We start from the raw sequence: 11,526 nt of genomic DNA on the forward strand, positions 1-11,526 counted from the left end.
ACCCAGTTATTTATTCAAATTCCTCTAAAAACCAGTATGAATACATTTTGTACAAAAATTGTACTATTAAATTACTTGCCATAGATTCAGGTCATATTGTAGATATCTTGTGTAAACCTTTTCTACTAACTATATTTAAAAAAAATGGAACAATTGGATCCATATATATTATTATTATTAATTAATCAATCTAGTTTCACTGAAGTTATTTTTGAATGCTCTATTCACAAAAAGACTATTGTTGACTTTAGTGAAATGGATAATTTAATAATAATAATAATAAAAGAACATTTGATTTCTTTTCTATCAGTGACTAACAATGACAACTTATTATGTTGTATTTATTTTTTTAGCGAATTATGTCGATATAAAAAGGTAAACCAAAATATGAATCGGTAGAATTAAAAAACGATAAATCTACAATATGTACCAGATCATCTCTATAAAGCAAATTCTGTAAATATAGAGATTTTTGTAAACTTTATTTGCACAATTTTAGTTGTAAAATCTTCAATATACTTAAATAAAGTTGTGAATAGATATTCGGCTTTTTCTTTCTATACCTTTTTTATATATTTAAATAGTTGTCATATTACAGAAAAACAATTATAATGATATTACACCAATCCTTATTGAAGCAGCTGGTTAAACAAGCTCCAAAACCACCTGAATTTGAGAAGTCCTTAGCCCAGCGGGGTCATTTACAAAATGTTAGTTATATATCAGATAGGTGGTAGGTTGAAATAACTAATACATGCGTGGTCCTCTTTCTGAACTAACAATAACAAATAAAAAAAAGCAATCTAATTGATAACCTATATTTGAAGCGTCGTAGCCGCGCTATATCTTTAACGAGAGACTGCGTACGTAGAAAATTTCTACTAGAAAATAGTTTTGTGCATGTGTGGCACGCGACATCGTACGATACATCCTCGTATCCAATTTCGCGTTGCGTTTCAATGTTGATAGACAATTTTGAAAATAAAACCAGTAAATTATAATTCATTGTAATTTAAATAAAATCATATATTTTATTTCGTAAACGTAAAGTATTAACTATTTAGTTTCGTAGATATAATTTTGTAGCATAAGAATGTGCATTTAGCTTGGTTTTCATCACTTTTTTAAAAAAATATAATAGGGATATAAATATTTTTTATTAACACATTCTAAAGAAGGCAATCTGAAATTCTGAACGAGCGTTCATGTAGAGTTTACAGAAATAACTTACAACTCATTTCTTGGGTAAAACAGCGTTCAAATCATACAGAATTGTAGTTTGTTTTAAAACATATATATTTAACAAATAATCTATCAAATATTAGTATTGTTTATTTAGGATTTTTTCAAAAGATTCTGTTAATTAAAGAGTAAAATTTTGTATAGTATTTTTTTTTTTTTTATTTAAATTAGTAACAAGCTATGAGATATTTAATTTGATTATTGCCAGACAATATTGTTTAGTAAATTATTACATTTTTTTTAATTATTCAATATGACTTTATTTACAAGGTTATAAAACATTGACTTGAATATGAAACTAATAAAAATAATATGTATTGAGCTAATTTAAATATTTCAAGAAAATTACAATATGTAAAATTGATTCTGAATTGAATATTCAGAACGTCAAACTCACATTTTAGAAATGTCAAATGTCATCATTTACATTTTAGTGTTGACTTAAGAGACTGGTTTCTGTATTATTTCTGTAGAAGGCTAGTAGCGCATCAAATAAAACTTCACGGTCGATTTCCGTCATTACATCACTTGAAATGCGAAATTAAACCAATTTTCGTAAAAGTAAAAATGTCGTCGTTTGTAAATTACCGAAACGACAGCACAGTGAATGTCGTGGAAGCTTTATCCAAGGATAATGTAACATTTTATAAAATTGTTGTTAAAGTGGGATCAGTGCAATGGGAAGTTTTACATCGGTACAATGATTTTGTGGAACTCCACGAGACGTTAGTGAGTGACCATGGTGTGGCGAAAGATTTATTGCCACCGAAAAAAGTTATACGCAATAAAACACCAAAATTCGTGGAACAAAGACGTGAAGCGTTAAACGATTACCTTAAAAATGTCTTCAAATATTTATTGCTCACGATGCCATCAGAGTTCGCGCATTTCTTACACTTCAACTTGTATGATATATTTTTCCTCTTACAAGATCTGGCTAAAAAACTTTACTTAGAAGGCGACAAGTTATTGGAAAATGAAAAATCACATAAATTCAGCATACTTGAGGTAAATTTAGTTTTTCCCTACTTGTCAAACAAGGAAATTAAATTCAAATCAAACAAAATTATATAACTCATGATACAGCAATTGAGGCAACAAATTAAGGAATAAATTTATCTCATCCTCAATATCTGTAATACTTAATATATTATTTGGAATAATATAATAAGTATTTAAATATATTATACATATTTTAAATGTTATTTCAGTTACATGCTATAAGTGAAAGATTTAAAATGGCATGCCCACCGACAGAGAAAGTGGATCAAATGTTTGACTTCAGCCACATACTGGATTTCTGTTCTCAAGTGAGATCACTCAGCATTGAAGGGAGCTATGAGAAATTGGGAACGAGTAATATTATACCTAATGAACTGTACTTTGATCTCATATCATTTAAATCATTGATTGATTTAAAAGTCCTCGGTGTTCCCATGGGATGTATACAAAGTGTGGGTAAGTTAATGGCTTAGTCGCATTTATTATATATATTCAAATGAATAGATCTACCCTTACCTATTGACTAATTACTACATAGAAATAACAAACTACTGTTTCTAGTAATTTGGTAAAGTGAGTGCTAACTTTGGTGTAACTAGTGAAGTAGGCAGTGAATATCTCTTGTAATGGCCACTGATAAATGCAAGAAGATGATTATGATGATGACCAATGTCAATAATACAACGAAAATATTTATTAAAAAGTAAAAATTGATAATCAACATTATGTATCTATTACTATGCATTTAATTTCTTATGATGAAATTAAAAAAAAATCAACTATGTTGTGTAATAATACATGTTTTTTAGCAAAGATTTACATGTTTATTATATAAATTATGTAAGTATCATAAAAGGAAACACAGATATTTAAAAATGTATATCAGAAGCCATAGATAAGATAATTAAACAAGATTAGGCAGTTTACACTAAAAATACACATTTTAAACTTGACTTTTATGCAATCTGCAACAATATGTTCTGAGACAAATAACGAATAACTGCTCGGACGGGGTTATTAATTAAACCATTACAAATTATATAAGTACTTCAAGTCGTAATATTAATTAAAACTCGTAATCTTATAATTTTGTATAGTAATATTAATTTTTATAATATTTTGAGCTGTCATATAATTATGATACTTTTTAGTATCAGGGTAGATCTACCTATATACAAAATGTGTTTATATGTTGCATATATTTGTAATATAGTTTATTCATGTTACTGTAATATCAGTAGCTGTATAGATAATTGTTGTTTGAAATAACATAAAATTATAATAAATTCCTAAATTTAATAATAATAAATCTATAATCCATATTTGTAATAAAATAAAGATAATTATGAATTTTTGTTTCAGGGTGCCTGCGTGATTCACTTGTTAGTCTGTCTGTGCATATAGCCAGTGTTGTGACTTTGAATGAGTTTCTGCTCGTTGATGTTCTACACAAGGATCAGTCCAGTCTCGCTGACACTGTGGTATGTGAACAATATTTCTTCTTACATACAATCAGACTAATATCGTAAATATGAAAGTAACTCTGTGTTTGTTTATGGTCATCAATTATAGGCATATAAATTTTCACGTAAATTATTTTTTTATAGAAGTGGAGTCACCTGCTAGTACATACATACATGTCTATGTTACATATAAACCTATTTATACTGATACTCACAATTTCAATGCTTAATTATTTAAATTAGAATTTTGTGAAATAAGTCATTCTTGTATCAAAGTCGATGACAAAAATATTTATTTGATATGGAAGTGTTACACTTGTTTATTGATAGTCAAAAATCTAACACCGGTTCGGATATTAACATCTCGGACCTGAGAAGAACCGGCGAAAGAAACTCAGGGGATATTTTTTCTTTTTTAATTTCATTTTTACAAGTATTTATTTCGTGTACAATAACAATAAATATATTTTCGTAATTGGAAACAGTCTGGAGGCGATCATCTCCTTCAATCATCAACTAAGAAGTCATTGTCTTATAATTGTATGCTATTGTCAGTCCCAAAACAGAAAGTGCTTATTTTGTTAAAACTCTTGAAAGTTTCTTGTATGATATGATTGCTTATATGTAACTATTAAGCTTATATAAAAATTGAAAAGTACGTATAACTTAGCAAATGTGACAAAAATAAAAGATTTTAGCTTTAGAAGCGTTTCGCTCGTAAGTTACACATTTAAACGTTGCACCTAAAGTTCGAAGTTTCCATTGTATATCATTAGTTTTGACACCACTGTTTTCTGTCTATTTTTTAGCTAAGCAACAAGTCCTCCAAATCTTACGCATGTCTAACTATATAATAGACCAGTCAGTTGTGTCAACAATAAACGACTATCGTTTACGACAGTGCTTCTCAATCATTATAAAGTGGGGAGCACTAAATTGATGATTTGCGGAACAGGATACATGTAATTTAATGAAGGATTAATTTTTATTAACTTAAAATTATGTAATGAGGAAAAAACATCTTAAGCAAAAAAAGTTTCCTTGTGAACAAGGAAAAGGAAAGCATATCGTATCGCACCCATTGCAAGTAATGATGAAAATAATGTTCTAAAATTAACCTCTCCAACTTTTTTTTATTGTATATCCATTCATTTATTACGTATGACGATGTCTTATGTTTTCTTATAAGGGGGTGGGAAGGAGACTCGATAGTTCTTACGTAATATCAAAAAAATGCGCAAAGTTAAAATCATTTGAAAAGGGTTCGATTGTCGAGGTTCGCTCGGATGCGTATAGGTGTAAAACAATATTTCCAATTCTATGACAACGGGCGGGACAAACAATAAAGATTATTAGTACCTTTGAAATTATAAATAAATACTTCTAAAAATTGAATCCTTGAAACATTAAAATAAACCAAACGTGTATTAATTTTTCATTTCCTTACGTAATAATGGAATGAAAAATAAATAAGTATGGGGCATACTTATTTAATTTTTCCTTAAACATTAGTAGTGAATTTAAGGTAAAATAGGATTCCACGGACAACAGATTGAGAACCACTGATCTACGTAGCTGTACTATTATCTATTGAATATTATAAACGAACAATGTTGATTGCAACAGACATATTTAATTAAATATATGAATAATAAAATAAACATTACCATCCTAGTTTATGACTAGGTTATCGGACATCTGCTTAGTCATTTCAATGATTCAGATAACATTTGTTTTCATTATGAATTAGGTTATATCACCATTTAATAGGTTACAAGTTAAAATAATTTTATATCTAATATTTGTTATACTATCGATTTATTCCGCCTTTACTCGTATAATTAAGTATGTATTTATATTTTCATTTTAATAATTTTATTGTACATAGTTTTCGATTATTTCGTTGTATTTGGAAGGTTTACCAAGTATTCCTATGCGGTCAAATCAAGCTTCCATTTAAAAGTTACCTCTTTGCTCGTTTGACATTTTAAATACAGTAGTCTAATTATATCAACTGTGTATAGGTGTATTTAGTTACTTAGCTATTTATTTTAAATCGTTACTTTATCTATACATAAAATAAAATTGATGTGTCTGTTTGTAATATTAAAATAACCGCATTTTACTAAATGCATATATAGGTATACACGGTACATATTTACGAAAATAACATTTTGTCTGTCTGTCTGTTTCGGCTAATCTCTGAAACGGCTGGGCCGATTTTGACGGGACTTTCACTGGCAGATAGCTAATATAATGAGTAACTTAGTCTGCAACCATAACATTTTTGTTAAATTCAAATACGCATGAAGTCGCGTTCACAGCTAGTTCATGTATTTATATGACGTGTACAATATGGTAATATTATTAAAAGACGTAATATAAATGTGTTTTACATTGTAGTTATTTCGTAATTTATTATATGTGTAAAGATAAGTTACATGTGCTGTTTTTAATGAGAATTATATAATTTTATTAAAAGCTCCTATAACTGATCATTCAGCAGTTTTAACCTGTTTGAATGCTAATTATAAATTTACCTCCAAAGAAAATTTTATTAAAAACAAACTAGATTACGAAGCATTACTAACTGATATAAAAACCTAACCTAATTTCAATTTTATTTTAAAAGCAATTAGTAAATCAACTCTCTACTTACCTTATGAATCATACAATCAGGGTCATAGTTCCCAAAAAATACCAATATCTAAAGCCTTGGATAACACCAGGACCCGTTTGTTGCATACAAAATTGTATTCGCATGGACCTTAAGTGCAAGTCTAATCCTTACAACGAAATATTGATCATCTCTGACATGGAAAAAATATTCAGTTAATTTCAGAAATAACTCTGAAACTAATTTAAAAGTTATTAAAACTGTATATTATGTAACTGTATATTAACCTAACCTAACCTATGCATTAGCGCAATCGATTCTAGTGTACTGCTTTATGCCTTGGGTTGGAGCCAACGTGCTCTTAAAATTAATGACTTTTAAACATTTTTTCATTTCCTACAAGCGAGTTATACTCCCAATGTGATGTTCTTTGTGTATGACAACATTTTGTTTTGCAAAATATCCTTGCACAAGACAAAAATTAACCTTTAATCCGTCACAGACAGTTACGCGGAGAAACAACAGAATATGTCCGATGTTAGGTTTTCAAACTGCCTTCATTAAACGGTTCCCGTTTTTTATCGATCCAGTCCTATACAATAGAATAAACAAAATTTTGAACATATCTATCTTAAATCATTATACTTGCAAGCATAAAATGAATAATTTGTTTAAGTCATAATCATATCAAATTGAAAATCTCTATGAAATATCAAAATAAAAGAGCAGACCTACTAAATATATTTGTTTTCGTATTTTCTTAATATTAACCTCAAATCAACATGCATACACAAACGCACACATACACAACCGCACACATACACATTTAAAAAGTGTAAGTTGTGACTTATAATTAAATTAATCATTAATATATCAAATAATTGTACTTCTATTCTGGTAACAAAACATACAACCTACTATCTCTTAAGTAAATAGCCTGATAATAATAATAAGGAAATAAATCAAATACCTACGCTTATCCTTTATATAAGAATTGCTTTATCTCAACATTAATTTAGATATTCGGAAGGAATAGTAGCTATAGTACTGGCTCGGCCTAGTTAAGGTACTAGTGCAAATTGTACCTCTTCAAAAATATTTTAAAAAAAATCAACTAATGAAATAAAATTTGTAAAATAATTTTAGTTCATAGTTTTATTGGATAATGTAACATACGATGTAATATCCGCATGAATTACTCTTAACACATATATTTATATATGTTAGTAGATATATGGTTGACTGACAAAGTGACACTGATAACTATTAATCTAATACTAGTTGGTAACCGATTTTACAAATTTCCGAACATATAATAGGTTTTGTTTTGATTTATTGTTATTGTAAACTCACAACGTCTGTTCGCACTTTTACATTTGTATTTTTTTTTTTAATTTATATTCATAGCGCCTCTCTCTACCCGGCCAGTAACTCATTCCGCTCTCTAAAATTAATCTTTGTTAAATCGTAACAATTTATTAACTTGCAATTAAGAATTCTCTTTAATTTTTTTACATATCTACGCCTGTATAACCGATATGTGCAGCTATCGTCCCGTAATTCGCTATGAATATAAAAAACTTACGTAGTAATTATTACGTAGTATGTAATATTAAAAACTTATTTTTTACAGCCCAGTACATATAATTTCTTTCTTGCTCGTTTGCCACCTATGACATAAAAAAATTTAAAAAAAAATATATATAAGCAACGTGAAACAGAATTATATGAATAAAATTTACATGCTAAATGAATGTAGAAAGTATATCTAAAATTCCATTTCACAAATTACGGTATGTCATCTGATGGTAAGTGGTCATCAGTGCTCGTAGACATTTTAACAGTAATGTGTAAGAAATATTAACAATTCCTTACATCATTATTGTTATATCGTTTCATCATCGTTTAAACTGGAACAAAACAACTTAGTATTGCTGTTTGGTGGTGAGATGACGTATATGTGACGAGAGCGTGGAGAGACCTATTCTAGAGTCTACTAATAAACAAATTCTACTGACAACGATTTGAAATGAGATTTTCATTAGCTCTATTTCATCCATTTTTAGATTTGTAGTTTCTTGGTTACAGTAAATTATATTAAATGGAATGATAATCATAAAATAACTTTTTAGCTATAATGAATATACTATTTATTACCGTTATTAGTTATTATTATTATATAATTGTTGTTTTTTTTTCAGATATGGAAGAAATTGACAGTTATAAACTTTGCAAGCAACAACATTGACAACGTCGACTGGGCAATTAGATTAGTGCCAAAGTTACAGCAACTGAATCTGTCTTCAAACAAACTGACCGAGTTATGTGATATATCGTGCCTTCACGATTTACAAGTACTCAACTTATCTATGAATCGATTCTCGATGTGTTTGAACTGGCACGCTAAAATAGGCAATATTGTTAAAATAGATCTTTCACAGAATAAAATCGAATCTCTACAAGGTTTTTCTAAGCTTTATTCACTAGAAAGTTTGGATCTCGGCTGTAATCTTATCGATGATGTTGAAGAAGTACAATACATATGCAATCTGCCGTGCTTAGAGTATCTGTGGTTAACGGCTAATCCGGTAGCGTCATCCATAGACTATAGAGTCAAAGTCATCGAACAGTTTAACGCTCGTATGTCAGAAATTTGTTTGGACAACGAGAAGGCTTCGGAAAAAGAATTGGATACGGCTAGGGTCTTACAGGCTTTAAGAATAGTTAAAGAAGGTAAGACTCCAAGTTTCTTGCAAAATAATAACTCGAGTCATAGTTTTAATAGAAGTTGACGATATCTGACTAATTTTATAAATTAATTGCAAGTAAATGGAATTTTATTAAATTATATAACAAGCATGTTACATAGTAACACGTCTTATTAATGTATTTTACATGTAATGATGCAGGACATTCCATAAATGGGTGCTCAGTTATATTTAGAATAGTTTGTAGCGTAAGAGACACGGTGAGATGTGTTAGAATTCTGGTTAAATATATTTGCCATAATTTTTAATGAATGGAAAAATGTTGTATGACGAATTCATTTTATAAATAATAATATTAAATTATATGCGTCGTTGGTTCTAGTAGCTTTAAGAGACGAAGGGTTGGGTTTAAATCATGAGTGATTGTAACACGAAGTAAAAAATATGGAAGCATTTCACCGATGCCACGGCGACACGCACGACCTACACCTGATTACTTAGTAAAGTGATGTTGCGCACCCTCTCTCATTGCTGTTCATCTAGCTAAATCGGTTACTAGAACCAACGATATATTTAATATTCTTTTTGTTTTTGTACATATCTGCTATAAAATATTTAATTTTTAAACACTTTACAAATAAGTGGTAATTTGACTTAAATGAATAAAGCAAGTTCACACGCAAAATTTTCCTAAGACACATCTCATGGTATTTCTTAACAGTCATGGAATTGACTCTGTATTTGTATTGTAGACTTACATGTCGTTTTGACCCTTCGATGTGATAATGATAAGCTTTATATGTGATACTTATACTTGTAACTAACTATTGAAGCTAGAATAATACATGTGTGATGGTTTACTAAAATATTGACTGTGTTTATTTTGTATTTATACTTTTTTGTTACTAATTTGACAAAACTAAATGATTCACTATCTCTTTTTAACATTATATATGGGAAAGAGATGACACCTATTTCAATCGAAGTAAAAATAAAGATTTACATATTCCAAGCAATTTCTAATAGCTCTACTGTATGCTACTTTCACGAATCCATAATGAATATTAAAGTTTATTCAATCAATACTAATCAGTTTATTTCCATGTTGTTTATTTGTCTGTACCCCCCTTTATTGAAAAGACTAAAGTTTAATGTTACTAAATAAAGTCAAAATTGTCTATTGTCGTATCCACTCCTATTTACGCTTAATTGGAGATGAAAATATGGTCATTCTTTGAAACATTATTAGTGTAGAAAGGATACTGATTTATTTTTAGTTCTGTCAAATAGTCTAGTTAAATTCTAAACCTTAGCACCACTGATGATCATTGTTCAACCAATACTGGTGCAAGTTTGTTACTCTAGAGTAATTTATTTATAAGTTTTTCAATAGTATTCTTTATTTAAGTATTATTTTATGGCTGTATTTAAAAATATAGTACTATGAATTAATCAACGATACACTTATTTGTAAGTTTAACTTTATTTCGAGATATAATATATAAAAATAAAAATATCAAACATTTTGTTAACACTATTTATTATGAATTATCATATAACCTATTATTATAATACATTAATCGTCATAACATAGAAAAAATAGTTTCTACTGGACTATGTAGAAATAAATTTACATCTTTTCACCTTACACATTAAAAAAATACAATGAAAAATAGCGCTGACATACGTCTTAATTCTTGTATATAATATTTGGGTTATTTATAATTATTAGTTATGTATGAATAATTTTTCTCGTGAAAATGAAATATTAAGATGATATGAAACTCATTCAAGACAATAAATTATTCAAATAAATTTTTTACGTTCATTCAATGAAAATAGTTTTTCAATTCAATGATTCCTTAAGTTATAATATAGTATTTATTTTAATAAAAATACAAAACCCTTCCAACACCGATTCCAGTCTTTTCCATAATTAATACTTAATATTATTGCTTTAACAATCAAATAAGGCAATGAGAAAGCCTCAAAAAAACAATCTTATTAATATCACTGGCTTTTTGTCATTACATTATTTAATATTACTTAAAACTATTTGACTTTCAATGAATTCCACATAGCTCATACATATGAAATGCTTTTAGTGTACAGTAGAGTCCTGCTGATTCCAATATTGAACGGTAAAAATTTCTGTTAATCCAGACAAATTAACAACAAATTATAATTTGTTAAGCTCTAGAAGAATCATCTTACACAGAATTCTGTTTGATTCAGATATGCCTCATCTTTTTTTGCCTTTTAGTTGTGTTAGCAATAATTTATCTTGACTTCAATGTGTGCCGATTCTACAGAACTTCTTTTTCTTTCTTTATTACTATTAGCAGCAGGACTCTACTGTACTTAAATTAAGTAAGTTTTCTTGCAATATGTATTAATATAAACTAAAGTAACAATTAACCTGTTTATTTCATTGTTTACTATTATTTCTTCATGATTGGGTTTTTCAGAAATTTATTTTCTATTTTTAATATTT

At 28.4% G+C, this 11,526-nt stretch overlaps 1 protein-coding gene across 1 annotated transcript; it reads left to right on the forward strand.

Moving 5' to 3' along the window:
- Positions 1–1,676: 1,676 nt before the first annotated feature.
- LOC125071235 (nischarin) lies at positions 1,677–10,713 on the forward strand. The gene is made up of 4 exons (XM_047681353.1): positions 1,677–2,250; positions 2,454–2,700; positions 3,607–3,725; positions 8,526–10,713. Exons 1-4 carry the CDS (start codon positions 1,810–1,812, stop codon positions 9,114–9,116), a joined length of 1,398 nt encoding a protein of 465 aa, XP_047537309.1. The 5' UTR covers positions 1,677–1,809; the 3' UTR covers positions 9,117–10,713.
- Positions 10,714–11,526: the final 813 nt, after the last annotated feature.

The sequence above is a fragment of the Vanessa atalanta genome, chromosome 19 (genome assembly GCF_905147765.1).
Source record: "Vanessa atalanta chromosome 19, ilVanAtal1.2, whole genome shotgun sequence".
Classification (NCBI taxonomy): Eukaryota; Metazoa; Arthropoda; class Insecta; order Lepidoptera; family Nymphalidae; genus Vanessa; species Vanessa atalanta.

What these genes read in the sequence shown, in the direction of transcription:
- LOC125071235 (XM_047681353.1), top strand. Translation starts at nt 1,810, where the DNA reads ATGTCGTCGTTTGTAAATTACCGAAACGACAGCACAGTGAATGTCGTG. An exon ending in GGGATGTATACAAAGTGTGG is followed by an intron (nt 2,701 to 3,606) that starts GTAAGTTAATGG and finishes TTTTTGTTTCAG; the next exon opens with GGTGCCTGCGTGATTCACTT. An exon ending in CCAGTCTCGCTGACACTGTG is followed by an intron (nt 3,726 to 8,525) that starts GTATGTGAACAA and finishes TTTTTTTTTCAG; the next exon opens with ATATGGAAGAAATTGACAGT.